This window comes from Denticeps clupeoides, chromosome 12 (genome assembly GCF_900700375.1).
Source record: "Denticeps clupeoides chromosome 12, fDenClu1.1, whole genome shotgun sequence".
Taxonomy (NCBI): domain Eukaryota; kingdom Metazoa; phylum Chordata; class Actinopteri; order Clupeiformes; family Denticipitidae; genus Denticeps; species Denticeps clupeoides.
Window position 1 is genome coordinate 19,647,273 of NC_041718.1, and position 19,722 is coordinate 19,666,994.

The 19,722-nt window shown below is 47.7% G+C and overlaps 3 protein-coding genes across 3 annotated transcripts; all 3 read left to right on the forward strand.

The window, feature by feature from the left end:
* Window positions 1-1,090: 1,090 nt before the first annotated feature.
* nabp2 (nucleic acid binding protein 2) lies at window positions 1,091-4,570 on the forward strand. Its single transcript, XM_028998532.1, has 7 exons — window positions 1,091-1,327; window positions 1,679-1,813; window positions 1,887-2,025; window positions 2,135-2,206; window positions 2,291-2,366; window positions 3,579-3,627; window positions 3,713-4,570. The coding sequence occupies exons 2-7, from the start codon at window positions 1,738-1,740 to the stop codon at window positions 3,868-3,870; spliced, it is 570 nt and encodes a 189-aa protein (XP_028854365.1). The 5' UTR covers window positions 1,091-1,327; window positions 1,679-1,737; the 3' UTR covers window positions 3,871-4,570.
* A 1,280-nt stretch (window positions 4,571-5,850) lies between these two features.
* Window positions 5,851-8,426, forward strand: c12h2orf76 (chromosome 12 C2orf76 homolog). The gene is made up of 5 exons (XM_028998611.1): window positions 5,851-6,263; window positions 6,334-6,384; window positions 6,481-6,518; window positions 7,541-7,622; window positions 7,888-8,426. Exons 1-5 carry the CDS (start codon window positions 6,134-6,136, stop codon window positions 7,962-7,964), a joined length of 378 nt encoding a protein of 125 aa, XP_028854444.1. The 5' UTR covers window positions 5,851-6,133; the 3' UTR covers window positions 7,965-8,426.
* Window positions 8,427-9,505: 1,079 nt separating this feature from the next.
* On the forward strand, window positions 9,506-19,504 carry LOC114800954 (E3 ubiquitin-protein ligase PDZRN3). Its single transcript, XM_028998883.1, has 6 exons — window positions 9,506-9,558; window positions 11,783-12,173; window positions 13,800-14,026; window positions 14,383-14,494; window positions 16,333-16,428; window positions 17,574-19,504. The coding sequence occupies exons 2-6, from the start codon at window positions 12,129-12,131 to the stop codon at window positions 19,008-19,010; spliced, it is 1,917 nt and encodes a 638-aa protein (XP_028854716.1). The 5' UTR covers window positions 9,506-9,558; window positions 11,783-12,128; the 3' UTR covers window positions 19,011-19,504.
* Window positions 19,505-19,722: the final 218 nt, after the last annotated feature.

A 19,722-nucleotide genomic window follows, 5' to 3' on the forward strand; every position in this document is an offset into this window, starting at 1 on the left:
GTGGTGGGCTATAGTTTGGGGACAAATGCTTTTAGGTTTAATAGGACAGACATCTATGTGGGTATACCGGGCTACCTGTCTGCTGACCTTCCTATTATCCGGTCATTTAGGCTGCACCGCAACGTGGTGACGCATGCACCGTAATGAATTACACGCTGCATGGCGCACAATCCAACAAAACAGCGCCTCGAAATACATTTTAATCACATAAATGCTCTGCATGTTAATCTCTTCCGTCGCCATGAAGTTTGGGAATGATTTGACGCGGCTCAAAAGGGGTTACACAAACGCTTTCAAATTTACACTCTAATGCTGAATTAGATTTTTTTTTTAAACTCATCTGGTTCCTGGGACAAAGGTGTCTGCTTTACAACTATACAGCTATATGGAATACCTACCAAATCAATAAAGAAAGAATATAAAGTTTGAGCTGGTTCAAAGCCTCAGAGGAGAAGTGAATAGACCATCTTGGACCACCTTGGGAAAAACGTAATCCCGGGGATATAAATGCAGAAGGCCTGTCCCTTCCCTGTCCATCATAGGGCGCCACACTTCAACCTAAACTTCGAACAGCGACCTCTAGTGTTGAACCGATTTAACAGACTGTGTGTAAAGCAGGGGTCACCAGTGTTGCTCCTGGAGTTTAGGGCGCATTTAACACACCTCCTTTAACCCCTTTAACCCTCTCTGCAGGGAAATGGATGTGCAACCTCACTTTCTCAAGTCTTATGGCAGATGTGCACAAATACGACGGCATACCCTGGAGGTGCATAGAAAAAATTTATTTAAAAGATTCTCTTATGCTGTGCAACAAACATCATATTTGATATTTTGATCTGACCTTTCCTTATTAATGAACAGCTGCGTAATATATGTCATATATAAGTTTGTAAGTTAAACTCTATATGATTCAGAGCTTATTTGTTGGTATTTGTGTCATCCTATTGCTCAAATCACGCTGAACCCCTTCCTACTTCCTGCTTCGACGCGCTTCAGAGACACGCCTACTACCAAAGATGCCGCGGCCGACGCGCTCATTTGATTGGGTAAAATTTTGACAGGCGTGTCCTTTAGCCAATAGCGTGTCTTCATTTGAGACCGGGCTCAGAACGCCACAAAAAAGAAGACGCCTCATCAACCGTTCTAAACTCGGGGTTCCCTTGTTTGTTTATTTTTATTCCCCCCCCCCCCCTCAGCTCGATTAATTTTTTTCTGCTTTTTGCCAAACGGAATCGCGGTCCTTTCGATGCCCGACCTCCGGTGTGCCGTTCTGCGGCCGTGAACTTGGTGGTGCAGAAATCAACAGCAGCCACCATAACACTAACAGGTTAGCTGCTGCTAGCGACGTAGCGTAGAAACTTGTTTGCCTTCGACAGCTGCAGCGTTTCATGAGAAACGATAAAGCACCGACGCGTTACAACGCGGCGCACGTTTTACGTTATGTATGCATCTTCGCAATTTTTGCAATGCAACGTTGCAGCATTGACGCGCACCGTCAAAACGTCTCCGATGCAAGTTTCTTGTACTGACCATGCAGTGTTAGTTATGCACTGTTACTACGTTAACATCGACGCTGCGCCGCCTGCGTTACGTCGTTATGGAATATGAATGTTTTTGTCAGTGCTGTGTGTAATGTCACATTGATACAACATTCAGTGTTCGTATTGAACTTTTGCAGGGTTTGTGTGGACGTGGAGCTGCAGGGAGATCTGGAGGTCTGTAGATGAGGCTCTGACCATGACAGAGACCCACGTCAAAGACATCAAACCCGGGCTGAAGAACCTCAACGTCATCTTCATCGTGTTAGAAACAGGTGCCGTGTTTAGCTTGCAAAGAGAGAGCCAGTGTGGTGCGCCGTGACCAGTTTCCTTGCCTTTTCGAAACAGGGCGAGTGACCAAGACGAAAGATGGCCACGAAGTGCGGACCTGCAAAGTAGCAGATAAGACAGGCAGCATCAGCATATCGGTTTGGGACGAGGTGGGGGGGCTTATCCAAGCTGGAGACATCATCAGGCTGACCAAAGGGTGAGACGAGAACATGTCTCCAGGCACGACATTGTCTCAGATCGTCTTGGTGAACTTCTTTTTTTTTTTTTTTTTTTTTTTTTTTTTTGTGGGGGGGGGGGGCCTTTAGGTACGCCTCTGTTTTCAAGGGCTGCCTCACCCTGTACACTGGAAGAGGAGGAGACCTGCAAAAGATTGGAGAGTACGTCAGACCCACTGCATTTCCGAGACTTTTCAGGAGTCGCTGATCGTTCTGCAAATATGAATTTGTTACATTGTGTTGCAGGTTCTGCATGGTTTATTCCGAGGTGCCCAACTTTAGTGAGCCCAACCCTGAATACGTGACCCAGACAAACAAGGCGGTAACAGAATCCACCTTTCACAATGCTGTTTGCAATAATCTTCTGCTCGTACAACCCAAAATGAGAAAATGTTGGGACAGGGTGGAAAATGTGAATTAAAAAAAAAAAAAAAAAAAAAAGCAAGTAATAAATTGCCGACAGTTCGAACACAAAATTCTTGTCAACATCATTTGATTTGTAAATGAATATCCATTCTTGCCATTCAGGCTTGCAAGACATTCCAAAAAAACATTGGGACAGTACAGCACCTACCGCTTTGTACAGTTCCCCTGTCTTTTAACAACACTTAAAAGACGTTAAGACATTGAAGAAATCCAGTGACTAAGTGATGCAGGTGTTAGTTTGTCCCCGTTCTTCCTGCAAACAGGTGCGCAACAGTACAGGGTCTTCGTTGACTCATTTTTCGCTTCAAAATGCGGCAAACGTTCTCTATAGGAGACAAATCAGGGCTGCAGGCAGGGCCGCACCCTCTTCTTACGCAGCCAGGCTTTTGTATGTGGTTTGACATTGTCTTGCTGAAATAAGCATGGGCGTCCCTGGAAAATAAGTCGTCTTGAAGGCAGCATTTGTTCCTCCAAAACTGAGATATACTCCTCAGCATTGATGGTGCCATCGTAGAAGTGCAAGTTCCTGAGCCCACGCAGTTATATCACAATGGTTTATATTGCAGTGCCATCCGAGGGCTCAGAGATCACGCCCATTCAGTTTGGGCCCTTGGCCTTTGCGCACGGTAATTTCTCCGCTGTAGAGGGAGGAATGCCAAAATCTCTTCCTATTGTTCTTTCAGAAACATTTTATTTTTTCATCATTTCAAAGATTTTCACCTGCACTCGGTGGCAAACTGGCGATCCTCTGCCCATCTTTGCTCCTAAAGGTGTAGGCCATTCCTCGATGCTACATCACCAGTTTCAAATCACATCATTATTCAGTTATTATACCTCATTACTACCCCTGAATTGCACCCATCCCAACCTTTTTGGAATGTGTTGCAAGCTTGAATGGCAAGAATGATGTTGACCAAAAAAAACCCTGAATTATCTTATGTTCATACTGTCTGCAATGAAATAAAAGTTAAGGGAAATTTGTCAATTACTGCTTAATTTTTTTTTATTCACATTTTCCACCCTGTCCCAACATTTTCTGATTTGGGGTTGTATTTTAAATGCACTTTAGATTGTTTTATTTGATTAAATAATATTTCTTTCTTTCTAGAACTTAAATGACCAGGGAAGTAGTTTTAACAACAGTAGTTCCTCAAGTGGTGAGTGTATGTGTGTGTGTGTGTGTGTATATACATTTTTTTGAGCCTGTTTAGAAGATGCGTAATAGTAAGATTGCTGTTCTAGGCAACGAAGCAACCAATGGAAATGGAATAAACTGCCAAGCCCCCAGCAGCTCCCAACAGGGTGGGCGGAACAGCACAGCAAGTGGCAACCGGGTGTCCAGTTCCGTTGGAAATTCGGTAACCAATGGGAAGGAGACCCGGCGTTCGGCCAAGAGATGATTGGAGGATGCGTGCATTTCCTGTGCGAGACGTCAAAGATGATTGTAGTGATGATGGGGAGGCTGTAACACCCCCATGTAGCCGTGCGCTGGTCAGACAGTCGACACGTTTTTCTAACCCAAACTCTTATCTGAGGTCACCCGTGATTGGAATTCAGCACAAAGGCTGACCCCAACGCAATGAATTGAGCTAGAAGTAAAAATTCTGGGCTAAACAACATGTGGCGAGAGTAAAGCATGCCACACATTTCAAATGCGGACTTCGGTGTCCACACACAGAATTAACATGCCATTGCTGACGGGAAGAATAAAAATGCTGAACATGGAACAAAAACCAAATTTCCACCTTTTACCATCACTAAATTACATAGCTTGCTATGTATTGGAAGCTATTTGACGAACAAGTCAAAATGATATGAGCTATAAATAGAAGTTTTTTTTTTTTTTTTGTTTAAATTAAATAGATTTTGTAAAGAAAATCGTAGCTGTATTGAACGTAAGTGTGGAATGTCTCCCTGGTGAGTGTGTTAAAAACGTTGAATGTCTTTGGTCACAGTTCTGCTTAATTAAATGATCCAAAGCAACACTTGATATTTTATTACAATTGTAAATGAGCATCCATTTTCAGGAGCATGAATGGTATGCAAACGTGTACCGCCTCAATAAAGTTTATATTTGTGTGGTTAGATCCGCTGACCTAAGGCATCTGCTGCATGACCTTTTATTGTCCCGGCAAGCTCTATTCCCACAGAAGCCCATCTGCTACCAACCTGGCAGAATAGTTGCTTATTAATTATCAGCTGCTCTAAAGCAGCAGGCCTGCAAAATAAATGGACGATTGCTCTGCATGTTTCCGACCATGTAGTGACCATGTAACATAGTACATACATATTTGTGTTACATGCATTTTATTAATGATTTATTAATGATGATGTCACAATAATACAGGTTTGCACATGTACAAATATTTTCATCTGGCGAATGTTAAATATATATTTAAGAAATAGACGTTTATTTTATATTAATTGTATAGATGTGTATGCGACACAGAAAGAATCAAAGAGTCTGATTCGCGTTGCTGCCTGTCCGATCCGTGACTTCGGATCGACCAGTTGTGATGAACACGGCAGTATTTTTAAGATGTACTGAATCTTAAAGAGTCTATTCGCTAAAAAAAAAAATATGTTCACCGAATCATTCAGTGCTTGGCGACTCCGACTCCCTGAACCGAGTGTTGTGACTGTGTTCCTTTAACAAACACATTTGTAAAAATAAACTAGTTCATAAATCATAATGTTTGAAGTGTCCTGTACTATGGTTTGCTCTTTATCTGGTGTACTGGGCAAATTGGGCTCAGTGAATGATTCACGCTGAACTTGCGCCGTTCAGTCCCTCGCAAATCGTCGCAGTGAGAGTCTGCGTGTTTTATACACTCCATGTTACATGCTGTACGTGAGCTTTTTCTTCTTTAGTTCGTTTTCTCCGACGTTCACTTGAACACGACACCAGGACAAGTCACCAGACCTCACGGCCCGACCACCTGCATGCTCTCTTTTACTCTCTTCCCTGCAACCGGTTACTGCTGCACTGGTCGTTGCACAATCTATGTACAATGCACTTTGCAGAATCCCAGTGGTGTCTGTCTTATATTCTCCTTGAACATAAATATTTGCTTGCATTATATCTTACTTACTTTTATACTACTTTTTATTAGCCTTATTCTATTTTATTTATTTTTTTATACACAATACTTTAACTATGCACAGTTAAAACAGAGTGGTTCAGGATGTATTTCACTGCTATAACTGCACAATCTTGAACCCCCGTCTCCCTCCGTCGCTCCTGCTGCAGCTGGTGAGTGTCACTCTCTCCTCATCACTGCCAGCCTGAGAGTCAAGGTCGCCCTCGGAGGAGGACGAGTCAGGAGAGTGTAGTTGTCAGAGTGATTCGTTCGTTCAGGTGTCGGCGACTCGGTCTCTGCCTCGCGCCCGATAGCTCAACTGAACCGAGGAACGAACGAATCACTTGAGGAAGTGAATCGGTACATAACGTTCTCTTAAAGGATTGATTCTTTTGAACTAAGCGTTCGTCGCTAGCGTCGATCGGTTACGTCTATTCACGGGCCGCGTTCACGAAAACAGGTACGTTTGTTTATAAAAAAAAGGGTTCTTTCTCTTTGTATAAAGCACTTAGCGCCATGCTAACGGGCCCCGTGGGCGAATTCGAGCCGCGCACGCCATAGTTCAAGCTGAAGATCTGAGCAAATGTCGGGCGGCGCGGTGGTCACCGTCCGCCTCGTCCGGTCGTTCGAACACCGGAATTTCAAGCCGCTGGTGTACCGGGACGTCAGCCTGGAGCAGAGCGTGGCGGAGTTCGTCGCCCACGTGAAGAACGGTGAGTCCCGCGGCGCGGCGCGGCGCATGCGCGATTCGGACTGAACCCGCGACCCGTTGTTCGTCCCCAGACGTGTCCTGCAGGAGCGGCGTTCCTCCGCCCTTCAGACGGCACGACTACGGTAGGTGTAGCGCCGCGACTCGAGCGACACGTGTGCACGACTGCCCCCCCCCAACCCCAAAAAACGCCGCTGACGTGAAACCCCGTGTTTCGACAGACTCGATGAAGATCGTCCACCAGGCCCACGGGGCGAAGGTACGTGTTTTTTTCGCGGGCTGGTGAGTCTCACTCTCTTCTCGTTGCTGCCGGTCTGAGAATTTTCGCCTTCGGAGAAAAGTGACACTTCCGGAAACAAAGCGCCACGTGACTTATCCGCAGCCCGTCGCTGCATTCTCTCTCTCTCTCTCTCTCGCTCACTCGCTAATCGAAAACCCAGAAACGTCCACTTACACCAGGTCGCGTATATCTGGCAGTTTGCCTTTCAACTGCCGGGGCCGATTAATTGTGAAAATGCGAAATAATTCAGGACGTTTCAAAATAAAAGTCCCACAAATAAAAGTTATGCTGCGGATCAAACAACATGCGTAAATCCATGTACACTTGTGAAAGCTGTAGACAATAGGGTTAGGTTTGCGTTTGGTTTTTAAAATTATTTATTTATTTAAACATTGCATACCGTCAAAAGTGATTTTCTGAATTTCGTATACAGAACTCCCTGCTAACTTTTACTGACGTTCAGACACACACCTGCATTTACTCTTCCCAATTAAACTATTGTTTTAATGGCCACCTGACAAAAGTAATTCATTCCAAATCAGCCCAGTTAATTAACATAGAATTAAAACAACATATGAGGTTGTGTCAGGAAAAGAAAAAAAAAACTAGATTTTATGGTTTATAGGGCCTGATCAGTCTGCACATGTGCATTTACTTTTATGGTATTTGAGTCAACGCCCTTATCCAGAGCGACTTACAATCAGTCTCCCTGGAGCAACTTAGGGTTAAGTGTCTTGCTCAGGGACACAATGGTAGTAAGTGGGATTTGAAACCGGGTCTTCTGGTTCAGTAGCAGGGACAGTCATACTGGACCAACTCTGGTCTTTCTCAGGGACACAGTGTGGAGTAAGTGGGATTTGAACCTGTGACTTTGTGGTCTGGGTTACTGCCACATGTAATGACAAATGAACGAGCTGACGTGGATCTGTAGTTACTAGAGAGTAGGATGCTCCTTGAATTAAACAATGTGCATGAAGAACCGTGCTGTCCTTTTATCCCAGACCAGTGAGCTGGTGATGAGTTTGGATGAAGACGAGAAGCTCATTTTACGCAGCGACTGCAGTTTGAGGGCAGCGGGTGTCCGTGAGTTCAACCTCAGACTGTTTGTGTGTGTGTAATTAACCTGGAATTGTGGGCTTACTTGGCACTCAGCTCGATTAAGTGCATCTTTGTTGTCTGTAGATTATAATTTTCCATTCCACCAAACATCACCCACATTCAGCTGGCATCATTTCATAAACTCACATGAAGGTCTTCAGTTTTATTAAAAGCACACAGTGTTTCTGGTAACTAAATGTACCCATCCTTTTTTTTTTTTTTTTTATTAAACTGTTTTTAATATTTGTAGAGAATGAAACGGAGCTCGCTTTTTTCAAGATGACCGACTACCAGCGCTACAAACTCAACCCCCAGGCGTCTTGGTGAGCATCTACTGCGGCGTGACCTTCATCAGCGGCATCTGTTTTCCCTGCATCATAATTATTTTTTACATTTTTATTATTTTTTTGGCAGAATTTTAAATTAAGTGAATGAACTGAAGTTTGAATATTTCTTGTGTTTTTTGTTTTTTTTGAGGACTGAAATCTAGATAATAAATATGAAGCTGTGGTGAAATTCGCAGCTGCAGCAATGCAGTTTTTTTTGACAGCAGGGGGCGTTTTTTTGTCATTTCAGCCTGAAGTCAACATTTTTGCAGATTTTATAATCATTATAAATTCAACATATAATTAAGGCAATAACAACACAGAGCCTGCTTGTGTTCTCATAATCTGGGTCATTTGTAAATGGCGAAAATGTTCAAGTATTATTTGGAACACTGACAGATGTCAAGAACATTTTTGTTGTCTCGTCAACTTTGTTTTTGCATTAAAATTGAAATTCATTTAGTTTAATTCTGTATTTTATTTCTATGTCAAAAGTTCTTCTAAAGCTGTTTTTTTTTCATATTGTGGACATAAATGAACCACAAATGTTAACCATAATCTTTGCAAATTAAGCGTTCTAATTTGGTCTGTATCTTTAATGGTAAATGTGATGATTGGATGAACTATGCGCTCAGAGCCCAGTCAGTGGTGCTAAGCAGTTTTAAATGTATGTGTCACCAAACAGGCAATTACGGGGGAGAAAATTAACGGCCAGTTCATTGGCACCCCAGGTTCTTTGGTCAAGAGTCTGTGGTTAAATCTGGTGTGCCTGAGCCTCGACCTCCAGCCCATAGTTAGGGCCCTTCTGCATCACTCGCCATGCAGCACAGTGAGCGTGTGCAGTCCCCCGAGGTTGACTCTGCTCTCCCGCATATGGCCGCGGTCATATGACCTCCCCAGAGCATGACTGATGCGATCCGACATCTCCCTCCAGTACCTTCTGCGACGGCCTCCCACGCCGCCACGTCCCTGCTAAAGAACAGAGATGTTAATAAACGGTGCCTGTGACCGAGCTGCGAGACGCGGGACTGGGGAAGTACAGGGTGCACCCACACGACCCCCAAAACACCATTTCTCACATTCTCTCACACTTTATTTTTAATCACGCTGCTCGCATTTGTCTGTTTCATAAGATGACGTTTATTATAAGAAGATGAAAGCAGCCGATCAAATCCAGCGCTATTCTGAATTTAGACTTGAGTCGCAACAAATCTAATTCCGTTTCTAAGAATGAAATGAAATCAAATCTTCTGTCCGCTTATCACAGGATTACAGAAGTTTTAAGGTCTCTGACATGTCTTCTGCATTCACCCCATAAAAAAGAGCCAGGTTTGTATAATTATTATTCTTCACGTTTCTCATTCCCAACAATATGTTTCTGCACCACAGTTAATGAATCACTTTGCTAAACCCTTAAAATGTCCACATACCAAGTCAGAGGCCGATGGGGCGTCGCCTGGGTTTTATCCGTGCATATGCATGAGTGACGTGAGTGTAATGAAAAGTACTCGGAGCACTGCAGGACAGCCACAGATTACGCTACAGATGGAGGCGAAGCAGAGCACACCGACAATCACAACAGGACAATAAATAAGGTATGTGGGGCAAAGCAGACAAGCACTACATCACAAATGAGGAAACCGGAGTAATAGTGTGTAATTGTGCTTGTGGCGCAAGTTTGCAAACTAGGCCAGTGTGCAACATAGATCAAACAAAGGAACAACCATCAAGAAACTGCAGCTCTTGTGGTTCTTTGGTCAAGTGTGGGTGGGTGGGGTGGTAGTAGCCTAGTGGGTAACACACTGGCCTATGAACCAGAAGACCCGGGTTCGAATCCCACTTACTACCATTGTGTCCCTGAGCAAGACACTTAACCCTAAGTTGCTCCAGGGAGACTGTCCCTGTAACTACTGATTGTAAGTCGCTCTGGATAAGGGCGTCTGATAAATGCTGTAAATTTAAATTTATTTAAATTTAAATTTATTTTAAATTTTTCTGCTGGGAATCCTGGGGTTCTGTATTCAGGCACCATATACAGCAGGGTAATGAATACACCCTGACAAAAAATGGTTTGTGGAATGTTCTGGAAAAACTAGTCCAGCTCATGGTGACATCTTGGTACCAGATAGCAGCACGTTACTTCAGAGGTCTATGGGAGTCCATGCTTCGAGGGGGCAGGAAAGTCAAGCCAATATGATCCCGGGTCTCTTTATTTCGCTGTTTTGCCAGCAACATTATGCATTAATTTAAATTGGCTGGTCCATGTAGATGTTAATTAAATAGTTGACCCCTTTGAGAAATGGTTTCAGCTCTTCTAAGTTGTATTTTTTTATAGGGCTATCTTAACTAACCAATGGAGGTGCTTCCCATTCTGGCTCGCGTCAATTGTATAATAGACCAGTCAAACGCATTTATCTAATTTTCCCCAAATCAATTAATTCAACCAATCAGTTGAGTTTATTGCGGGTTTTAGCCAATGAGGCGAAGCCCCGCCCACATGAGATAATTGTGCCAGAAGTCAAATCTGGCAACGTAAACTTTAAATGTTGCGGAGCGACTGAAAAGCCCGCAGTGAATTTGCAAAAGACAAGCAGTCTCACCAGAGCGAGATGTGAGCAAAAACGTGCATTGTCAAAAATGTTACGTTTCAACGTTGTGTTTTTGTTTGAAAGTTTTGCATATTTAGCAGCTACGTGGCTGCCACTCCTGTGCTCCCTGCACGTTAGACACGCCCACCCTCAAATATTCAGAAAGCACAGCTGCATGAACAGCGTTCATTTGTTAAATACCTCAAGCGTTTAAATCGCAGCATTTAGGGCAGGTATGGATTAAACTTGTCTTGCTTTTTATTTTTATTTTTTTATTGCGAAATGTCGTCGCGGCTCGGAAGAGCAAGTCTGTGTCTAGACATTTGCAGCGGTTTCTAGGTCACTGTACTCGTGCGTACTGGTCCGTAAAGAAGCTGCCGAGTGGGAATACCTGATTTCCTCTCCCTCCCCACTCGGGCCCTTATTATTTCACACGTCCCCGGAGCGGCGCATCCGCGGCCATGCCAGCACTCGTTCGGCGAGCAAGATAAATGGGGTGCAGAATAACCGGGGTTCAGCTCTCGGCTCCTGTCAGGGACTGAGAGAGACTCTCGGGGACAAGGAGGGGACTTCCTCCTCCTGAGTCCGTTTGTCTATTTATAGAGATGGCATGTGTGTAATTTATGCTCCGTTAGAGCGAACGGTGCATCTCTTTCTCCATTTTGCTGCTTGTGATTAATGCATGCAGTGTGAGGCTGTGTGTGTGTGAATCCCTACACACATGATGTGTGTGTGTGTGTGTGTGCATGTCGATCAGTTGTTTCAGACACGTGCCGCTTCACCCTTCTCCCTCTCTTTCTCCACCCCCACACATCCACACACTTTAAGCAAATGTGTAACACATGCATGAAGCATTTCTGCCAAAATAACATTAGTGCCCCCGCACACGCACACACACACACACACGTATAAATGTACAGAGTGTACAGTACTAATGCAGCTGTGTACATGCGAGCCCGAGTGCACCCTAAAGATGGAGGCTCAGGTGGTGTACTGTTCTCAGGCCGAGGTCAGTCCTGAGCGTTGGTGTGTGCGTGTGTGTGTTTTACACACGCATGGATCCTGGTTTTAAAACGGTGAGATACAAATAATAAAAAGAAAAAAAAAGAAAAGAAAAAAGGCTCTCCTGGGAAATAAAGGAGGAGGAGCAGAGAGAGAGAGAGAGGAGAGAGGATAGGATCACGAAAGAGCCAGTTTAAGACAGATATAAACCTCCCCTCCATCTCCGCAGAAGCCAGCCTGAGGAGGGGTCCAACCTCTGCCCAGCCGGCGCGCCCCATTGGCTCCTGCCCAGGCCGGTGGACCAATCAGAGCGCGAGTGGCCGCGGAGGAGAGTGGCTTCACGCTCCAGCAGGGCTACTACGCTCTCTCCTGAAGAGAGGTGGTGGCGGGGGGGGGGGGCAGAGCGTCTGACGGAGAGAGAGGAGCGGAGCGCAGGAGGAAGGAGAGAAGCTGCCGTCGTCGCCAGCGCCACAGACGTCCGCGCCGCGCTCTCCCTCCCTCCTCTTCCTCAGCTTCTCCCCATCACCATCACCATCAGCATCACCGACGGCTCCTGCTCATCTGTTGCCGTGGCAATGGGCTGTCGGTTGTCAGGGCCGTGGTTTGGGGATGGAATGGGGGTGAGTACAGTGTGTGTGTTTGTGTGTGTGTGTGTTAGATAAAAAATCAGTGGTGTGATGACTGACAGCTGTCAAATTCCTCCTGCAAACGCCTGCGTTTCTGATAAGAAAAGACGTATCCCTGTGTGTGTGTGTGTGTGTGTGTGTGTGTGTGTATTGGCATTTTCCTGTGACCAGCTGATGAAGACACAGAGTGACAGTGCTGTTGATGCACCGTGCACAAACCCCCCTCTGCCTCTGTAGAGCTGTGTGTGTGTGTGTGTGTGTGTGTGGGTGCACGCTTGCTCCTGAGGGAAGTCATTTTCCTGCCATCCATGTGAAGCGTTAATGGTACAGGTACCATGTAACGGCAGAAGCCCAGCGGCTGACAAACGGCACAGAGCACCTGTGTGTGTGTGTGTGTGTGTGTGTGTGTGTGTGAGATATTATTACTCAAAGGCTGTTGCACTATAAGATGAGGTAGGAGAAAGAAATGCAAGCTTGGATGCAATCCGTTGGAGGTGATACGTGCTGCGAGTGTGACTGTATTTAGGTGTGTGTCTGCATATGTGTGTGTGTGTGTGTGTGCTGCTGTTGCAACAGCAGGCTACAGAGAGGCTGTGTGTGCTTGGCTGAGCATTTCCTGCTTTGTGAGGTCAGCATGTCATAAAAATCAGAGCGTAAAACAAGCTTGGGCACACACACACACACACACACACACACACACACACTCAAACACCGACACAAGCAACACACACGTGCAAGCTCGCATACAACGGATTTGAATAATCTACAGGACACACACACACAGACACATTAATTTACTCCAAATGAGATCAGCATCACTTAGACATTTCGCAGCGCGCACACACACACACACACACACACACACCGGCTCGGAGAAAGCATTAATCCAGCCGAAGCACAAAGAGTGAAAATGGCGCCTCGTTCCACATTCGGAGCGGAGAACTCGGGCCCGTTCTCCCCCGATGGTGTCTCTGGGGCGTGACTCATGCTTATGAGGCGCATTCGTTATGAGGATGCCGCGTGACGGTGCGCCCGGCGAGCGGAAACGGCGATGGCCTTCCCCGGAGGAGGCTGGGTGAAGGGCGGCATGGGGGCCCTCGGAGCAGGTTCTAATCCCAGGTGGAACCGGCAGCTGTTTGGCTGCAGGGAAAGGCACGTGGTGCAAAAGGGCAAGAAGGGTCTGCATGCTGCATGCTGACGCGTGACGGTTACAACCATTCGCGTTTGCTGAGCAGAGAGACAGACCAACATCTGTTCGGAACGTTCTGTTCAGGTTCCAGGAACGTGACATGAAATGGGGCGGAAACGATGTTCCTACACCCATTCCGTTGTCAGGTGATGCAATTCCACCCATTTTTGCGAGATGGAATTAATGGTACGGCCACATTTCACTCGTTGGGCACTTTTCCTGTTGGAAATATTCCGGAATGCCCAGTTTCCAGGTCTTGGGGAGGTGTGTTATGTAAGGTTTTAGAAACCTTTCAGGCTCTGAAAGGTTTTGCTATGTAGCAGAACACTAGAGTTTGGATCTGAGAAAGAAGTTCTGGATTCATTCAAATATGAACTAAGCTGGCGCATGATGGAGAGGAAGTCTGACGCTCTTCTTTCCTCCTTTCTCAGGTGCATGGACGCGACCTGAGCCACCTCTCTAAGAGAGAGGCGCTGCGCGTCCTGGCCAGCTACGAGCAGCCAATCATGATGCAGATGGATGGTCGTAGGGGGCGGAGCCTCCAGCTGCACAGGACGTCCGACTGCAGCACGCAGACGGAGAGGCCGTGGGATCCCCTGAGAGGACTGGGGTGCGGCATGGCCTCCGGTGCGCCCCGTACCGACACATACCTGGACAGGTAGGGCCCCCGGACACGCCCAGATACAGAGACAGCCATTGAAGAACTTGAAGTGAAGTGATACAAAAGTGATACAAAGCAGCACAGCACACGGTGCACACAGTGAAATTTGTCCTCTGCATTTAACCCATCACCCTGAGTGAGCAGTGGGCAGCCATGACAGGCACCCGGGAAGCAGTGTGTGGGTGCAGTGTGACGGTGCTTTGCTCAGTGGCACCTCAGTGGCACCTTAACAAATCAGGATTCGAACCTTCTGATTACGGGGCCGCTTCCTTAACCGCTAGGCCATCACTGCCCCACACTGGTCACCACTGAACTCACTGGTCTTCACTGGACCTTCGGCTTCCCTCCCGCAGGCACTGCTGCAATCACGTGACTCTGCCCGGCGAGCACCGGGATGGCAACAGGTACGAGTTCCTGCCCAACGCACCCCGAGACGTGGAGGACGTGGAGCCAGCGGGCCGCCAGGTAAGCGCGGGTTAATGACGGGCAGATATCAGCAGCGAGTGTTGCTCGCCGCCCACGGATCCTCCCACGCACGGCACCAGAGCGCCTCGGCTGCCGTTGAGCCCGCAGATGCGCTGCGGGCTATTTCTGTGGCCTGAATTGCGCGTCGTTGATGCGTGAGGTGAAATCCCGCTTTTTCTTCGTATTCCGCTGAGCGGTGTTCCCAGAACGGAGGGATTTTTTTTTTCGGTCAGGCCGGAATGCCAATTCCCACATTCCTTCGGGTGGTGGTGTGAGTGTTAAAAGCAGGCAACATTTCCATCTGAATTAAAGCCCTGTGAACAAAATGGAGCCGAATAATTCATTCTTCGAAGGCACGTTTCTCGCCGGGTGCATTTAAACGAATGCACACAGCAACGCATGCACAGCGTCCATCAGACACCCTTATCCAGAGCAATTTACAGTCAGTACTGACAGGGACAGTCCCCCCTGGAGACACTCAGGGTTAAGTGAAAGTGAAAGTCAAGTCACAGCACACGGTGACAAAGCGAAACGTGTCCTCTGTATTTAACCATCACCGTTAGTAAGCAGCGGGCAGCCATGACAGGCGCCCGGGAACAGGACCTTGGCGGCTCAGGATTCGACCCGGGAACAGGACCTTGGCGGCTCAGGATTCGACCCGGCAACCTTCTGATTATGGGTCAGTTTCCTTACTCACTAGAAAAAGAAGAAGTGAAGTGATTGTCACTTGTGATACACAGCAGCACAGCACACGGTGCACCCAGTGAAATTTGTTCTCTGCATTTAACCCATCACCCTGAGTGAGCAGTGGGCAGCCATGACAGGCGCCCGGGGAGCAGTGTGTGGGGGCGGTGCTTTTCTCAGTGGCACCTCAGGGGCACCCGGAACCTTACAGGCATCGCTGCCTTAACCGCTAACTTGCTCAGGGACACAATGTTAATTAGTGTGGCTTGAACCTGGGTCTTCTGGTTCATAGGCAAGTGTGTCACACACTAGGCTCCGACCACCATAAACAGAGCTCACGAGTGTGGTAGGCGGATGGGAATCGGCCTTTCGTAAAATCGGAAGAGAACCCTTCAGGCGCCAAGAACCCAACGCCATGCTAGACTCACTGTCCTTTTGAATGTACTGTAAATCCATGGTGAAATGCTCTTTTCTCAAAGATGGGGTTCAAGCGCCCTGGATTTGTGAACAGGAAGTGACACAGAATACAAAGACCTCACAGCTGACCACACATACACAGACAAACACACACACTTTGGCACATTCTGTTAAATTGTTAAGTGTACATATATACAGATATATATTTATCTTATTTTTGTGCTCCTATTACCTCTGTTTTTTGCTGCTATTACCTTCTGCTTCTATCCACTTTCTGCCGTGACAAGTGCAATTTCCCACTTGTGGGACTAATAAAGGTTTATCTTATCTTATCTTAGAATAGTGTTGTAGACGATCGGCACTCATGCCTGTCGCTTCCTTGGGTGTCACGCGGAGAGGTGGATGCACCAGGGGGATTTTCTAAGTCCCGCCCAGTTAGACTGAAGTTGGGCTTGATGTATGGACAGTGAACAATGATGAAAAATAAAAGATTATTCATTATAACTTGACTACCAGTAGAAAGTACAGCTACTATATGCAGCAAAGCTGGCAGATAAAAAAAAAAAAAATCCGGAAAAGTTCATTAGTTCTATATCTATAAAGCAAGGAGCTGGGATTTACTTTCAAAATTTTGCGATAAGATAAGAGAGATCTGTGTCGTGCACGGTTTATATGTCGGCTATTTCAACACTGTGCATGGTGTTTTTGGTGATAACATTTTCCTCTCTGCATGTCAGGACCCAGAGTTGTCCCGTGGAGGTCCCCCAGGACAGAACTGTCTGATTGGCTGCTGCAATGCAAACCTGGAGGAGCCAAGCAGCTTCCAAAGCCAGGTCAGCCACGTCCATCGGTCCGCCACTTGGAAGAGATTAAGTTGCAGTGAAACGCTGTGAAATGGGGTGTTGTGCCAAGGCTTCTTTAATAATCTTTAATGTTTGGGTTCAGTAAGTGGGTAACCACTGTGGACTTCCCGTCCTTTACCACACGCCGCTCTGTCAGCATTACGAAGGCTGCAAAACGGAATTTTATGTAAATAAGATATTTGTTGCCAAGCAACAACAATTCTAATCGCTGTGATACTGAAGAGAGTTCTGCGGCGTAGAACAGATCTAGAGGTGATCCTCTGTGGATCTGCGGATAGTCTCATTTTCAGCTGTAGCAGCGTATTCATGTTTTATGAACTGAATTTGGTTACGATACTGGGGATCTCCTGTCTGGAGTTTTGGGGTGATTCTTGAAATATGATATATTTTGTGAATGAAAAAAAAAATGGTATATTTTTTATCTCACACTCACTTCACACCAAGAGGAAATGAAGCTAAAAACGAATAGTTTTATTTTAATTAAATAATAAAATGCCTTTTCTGTGTGGCTTTTAATTAATAACTGTATAGAGCAACAGAGGAGAATGGTTAATAACATTATTTTTAAAACGACGCGTATAGCAGGAGGGGAACACAGGGAAATTTTTCATTTTAGATTAAAAAAACATTTTTAATCCCTGATTCTGGACGTATTGTTTTAGTGTTTAGTGTGTTACCATAACAACAGTGACTCCAAACATCTCATATTTAATTTCCTGTTTGAACAAGTGGCCCTATTGCCTTTCGTATTATGTATTTTATGCTAAAACTGGCATATCAACATTTCGGTGGATTTTGGGTGTCATTTCCACTACAGTTCTCTCTCACTGTTAGACTGAAATGTCTCATAATCACAATCAGAATTGTTTTATACAAAATGGACACTTATCAGCGGTCAGTTTCTGACTCAGGACAACTGTGGACCAGTAATGAGGGTGTGTGACGCGATACAGAGGTGGTGGTGGGACGCCAGTTTTGCGTTAATAGGACGGGATCAGTGTCGGTGGAGGGTAGAGAACACATCCAGACAGCAGAAAGATGGCAGCAGCTGAGGGAAAGCATGCACTCACACGGGCTGGATGCTTTACTGAAACCTGTGCACCTCTCTTCAACAGACAGAGGATGAGGACTTCGTTCAGGAGAAGCAGGTGGGCTACCTGCCCCTGCACCATGAGCTGGACAGCGGCTTGGGCTGGACCGACGGGAGCTTCCACCAGGGGGAGCTCTCCGGTGTCGAGACGGAGGAGGGCCTGGAGGACTACCACGCTCCTGTGGGAGGAGGAGGCTCCCCATCGTCTGAGTCGTTCATCTCGTCCGAGCTGAGCGACTCGGGCTTCTACAGCGTCGGCACGGGAGAGTTCCTCCGATTCCAGCGCCTCCTGGAGAAGCGGATGCGCCTTTACAACGCACGCATGCACCACCAGGGAGAGATGTGTGCCCGTGACTGCAGGGAAACCCAGAAGACTCACCGAGAGCTGGAAGCCATCCCAGAAGCCCTGACAGTGCAGCCCCAAAACCGCTTCAGTCCAGCGGTGGGCGTCCCCGGCGAAGCGTCCCGCGGGTTATTCCGCGTCTCTTCGGTGCAGTTCAGGAAGGCCGAGCGCCCGAACCTCAACCGCCACAGCTGCAGCAGCGGCTCGCTCTTCAACCCTCAGGCCAACCTGTCCACCTGCAGCACCCCGTCTGGCCAGAGGAGGCCACCGACGCATCAGGGCTCGTCGGCGGGGATGCTGCGCCGGAGCCGGACCCTCCACCACCGGCCTCCGCCCATGGAGTACCGGCGCAGGGCCAGCCACCCGTCCTCCCCCAACTACTGCAGCACCACGCCGCACCACTGCGCGGAGCGCGTCCTCCCCAGCCAGCTTCCGGCACACCCGCGGGCGTCGCCGGGCCAGGAGTGCCGCTTTCCCGCGCACGGGGGGGCGTACGCCGAGGAGTACCGCCCGGACAGCAGGCCGGAGAGGAGCTTCATCACGGAGCTGCCGCACAGAGACGCCCGCTTCCACACCTTGGGCCACCCGCCGGCCCAGAGCCAGGACATCCACGAGACCTGGCCCAAGCCCGCCAGCCGGACGGGCCCCGGCGGCGGAGGCGGGCTCTACAGCACGCTGGAGGCCCACCTCCCCACGTCCGGCTCGCGGAAGCCGGCGCCCCCGCCGCCGCCGGGGAGCTCCAGGGCGGTGCGCAACCAGCTGCTGCGGGACCGGGCGTCCCGGCTGGCGGACGAGCGCAGCGGCATGAGCACCGACGAGGAGAGCGAGGCGCGGATGGGCCGCTACTGGACCCGCACCGAGCGGCGGGAGCACGTGCAGGCCCGGCAGCAGCAGCAGCAGCTGCAGGCCAGGGGCGGGGCCGGAGGGCGGGGCTGCTGCGCCGGCGGCGCCGGCAACACCGTGCTGGAGCTGAGCCAGAAGAAGCTGAGTCGACTGCGCAACAGGAAGCTGCTGGACGACTGGACCACGGTGGAGGAGCTGCTGACGCACGGCACTCGCGTCAGCCACGCCGACGACGTGCTCTGCTCCAGCTCCCTGCTCACCGTCACCACCGTATAGCGCGCGTTCGCCGCCTGCACCACGTACGGCTACCTCCTGCACTCGCGGCCACGATGCGCCTGCGTACCACCACGATGGGACACTTTCATTCAAAGAGAAAGAAAAAACAAACACTTCAATATTACATTTGCCGGTACTTGTTTACCTGTTGATATCAGAGCCGGTGCCATTTTGGATTTTTTAAAGACGACTCAACAGCAATACTGTTCTAAAAGAAGAAGAAGAAGAAGAAGAAGAAAAACTGAATCTACTGAGGAATTGAAGTCTGCATCTTCCTGTAATCCAGAGGGTTTCCGCAGCCGATCTTCATTTCAGGTCTTCAGGAAGGCATCACGTTCGAGCTCAACGGAGTGGATACGGCCAGAAACGAAGAAATGTCCACAAGATAACTTCAATAGCGTGTTGTTCTCTACGAGACGATGTGGGTTCATTGCAGTTTGTTGTGTGTACAGTTCTATTTAAAAAAAAAAAAAAAAGTATTTTTCTTGTGCAACTCAAAGATTATTTATTGTCTCGTTAAAAAAAAGGGAGAAGATGAGGACAGAGGTTGTTTGTTGTACAAAAGCTCACGCACTTCGAGTACGGCGAGCGGGTTTAGCAGCCGCACTTCTTGTCTCACACGACTTGAGCACTTCGCACTGAGACTTAAGCAACACGTTGTACCCAAGTGGCCAATTCGCAGATCACTTTATCGATAACTTGCTGCCGCGAC

Coding starts and splice junctions, on each gene's coding strand:
- LOC114800954 (XM_028998883.1), top strand. CDS start 12,129: ATGGGCTGTCGGTTGTCAGGGCCGTGGTTTGGGGATGGAATGGGG. Junction 12,174..13,799: donor GGTTTGGGGATGGAATGGGG/GTGAGTACAGTG, acceptor CTCCTTTCTCAG/GTGCATGGACGCGACCTGAG. Junction 14,495..16,332: donor TGGAGCCAGCGGGCCGCCAG/GTAAGCGCGGGT, acceptor TCTGCATGTCAG/GACCCAGAGTTGTCCCGTGG.
- c12h2orf76 (XM_028998611.1), top strand. CDS start 6,134: ATGTCGGGCGGCGCGGTGGTCACCGTCCGCCTCGTCCGGTCGTTCGAA. Junction 6,264..6,333: donor CGTCGCCCACGTGAAGAACG/GTGAGTCCCGCG, acceptor GTTCGTCCCCAG/ACGTGTCCTGCAGGAGCGGC. Junction 6,519..7,540: donor ACCAGGCCCACGGGGCGAAG/GTACGTGTTTTT, acceptor CTTTTATCCCAG/ACCAGTGAGCTGGTGATGAG.
- nabp2 (XM_028998532.1), top strand. CDS start 1,738: ATGACAGAGACCCACGTCAAAGACATCAAACCCGGGCTGAAGAACCTC. Junction 1,814..1,886: donor CTTCATCGTGTTAGAAACAG/GTGCCGTGTTTA, acceptor TTTTCGAAACAG/GGCGAGTGACCAAGACGAAA. Junction 3,628..3,712: donor CAACAGTAGTTCCTCAAGTG/GTGAGTGTATGT, acceptor TTGCTGTTCTAG/GCAACGAAGCAACCAATGGA.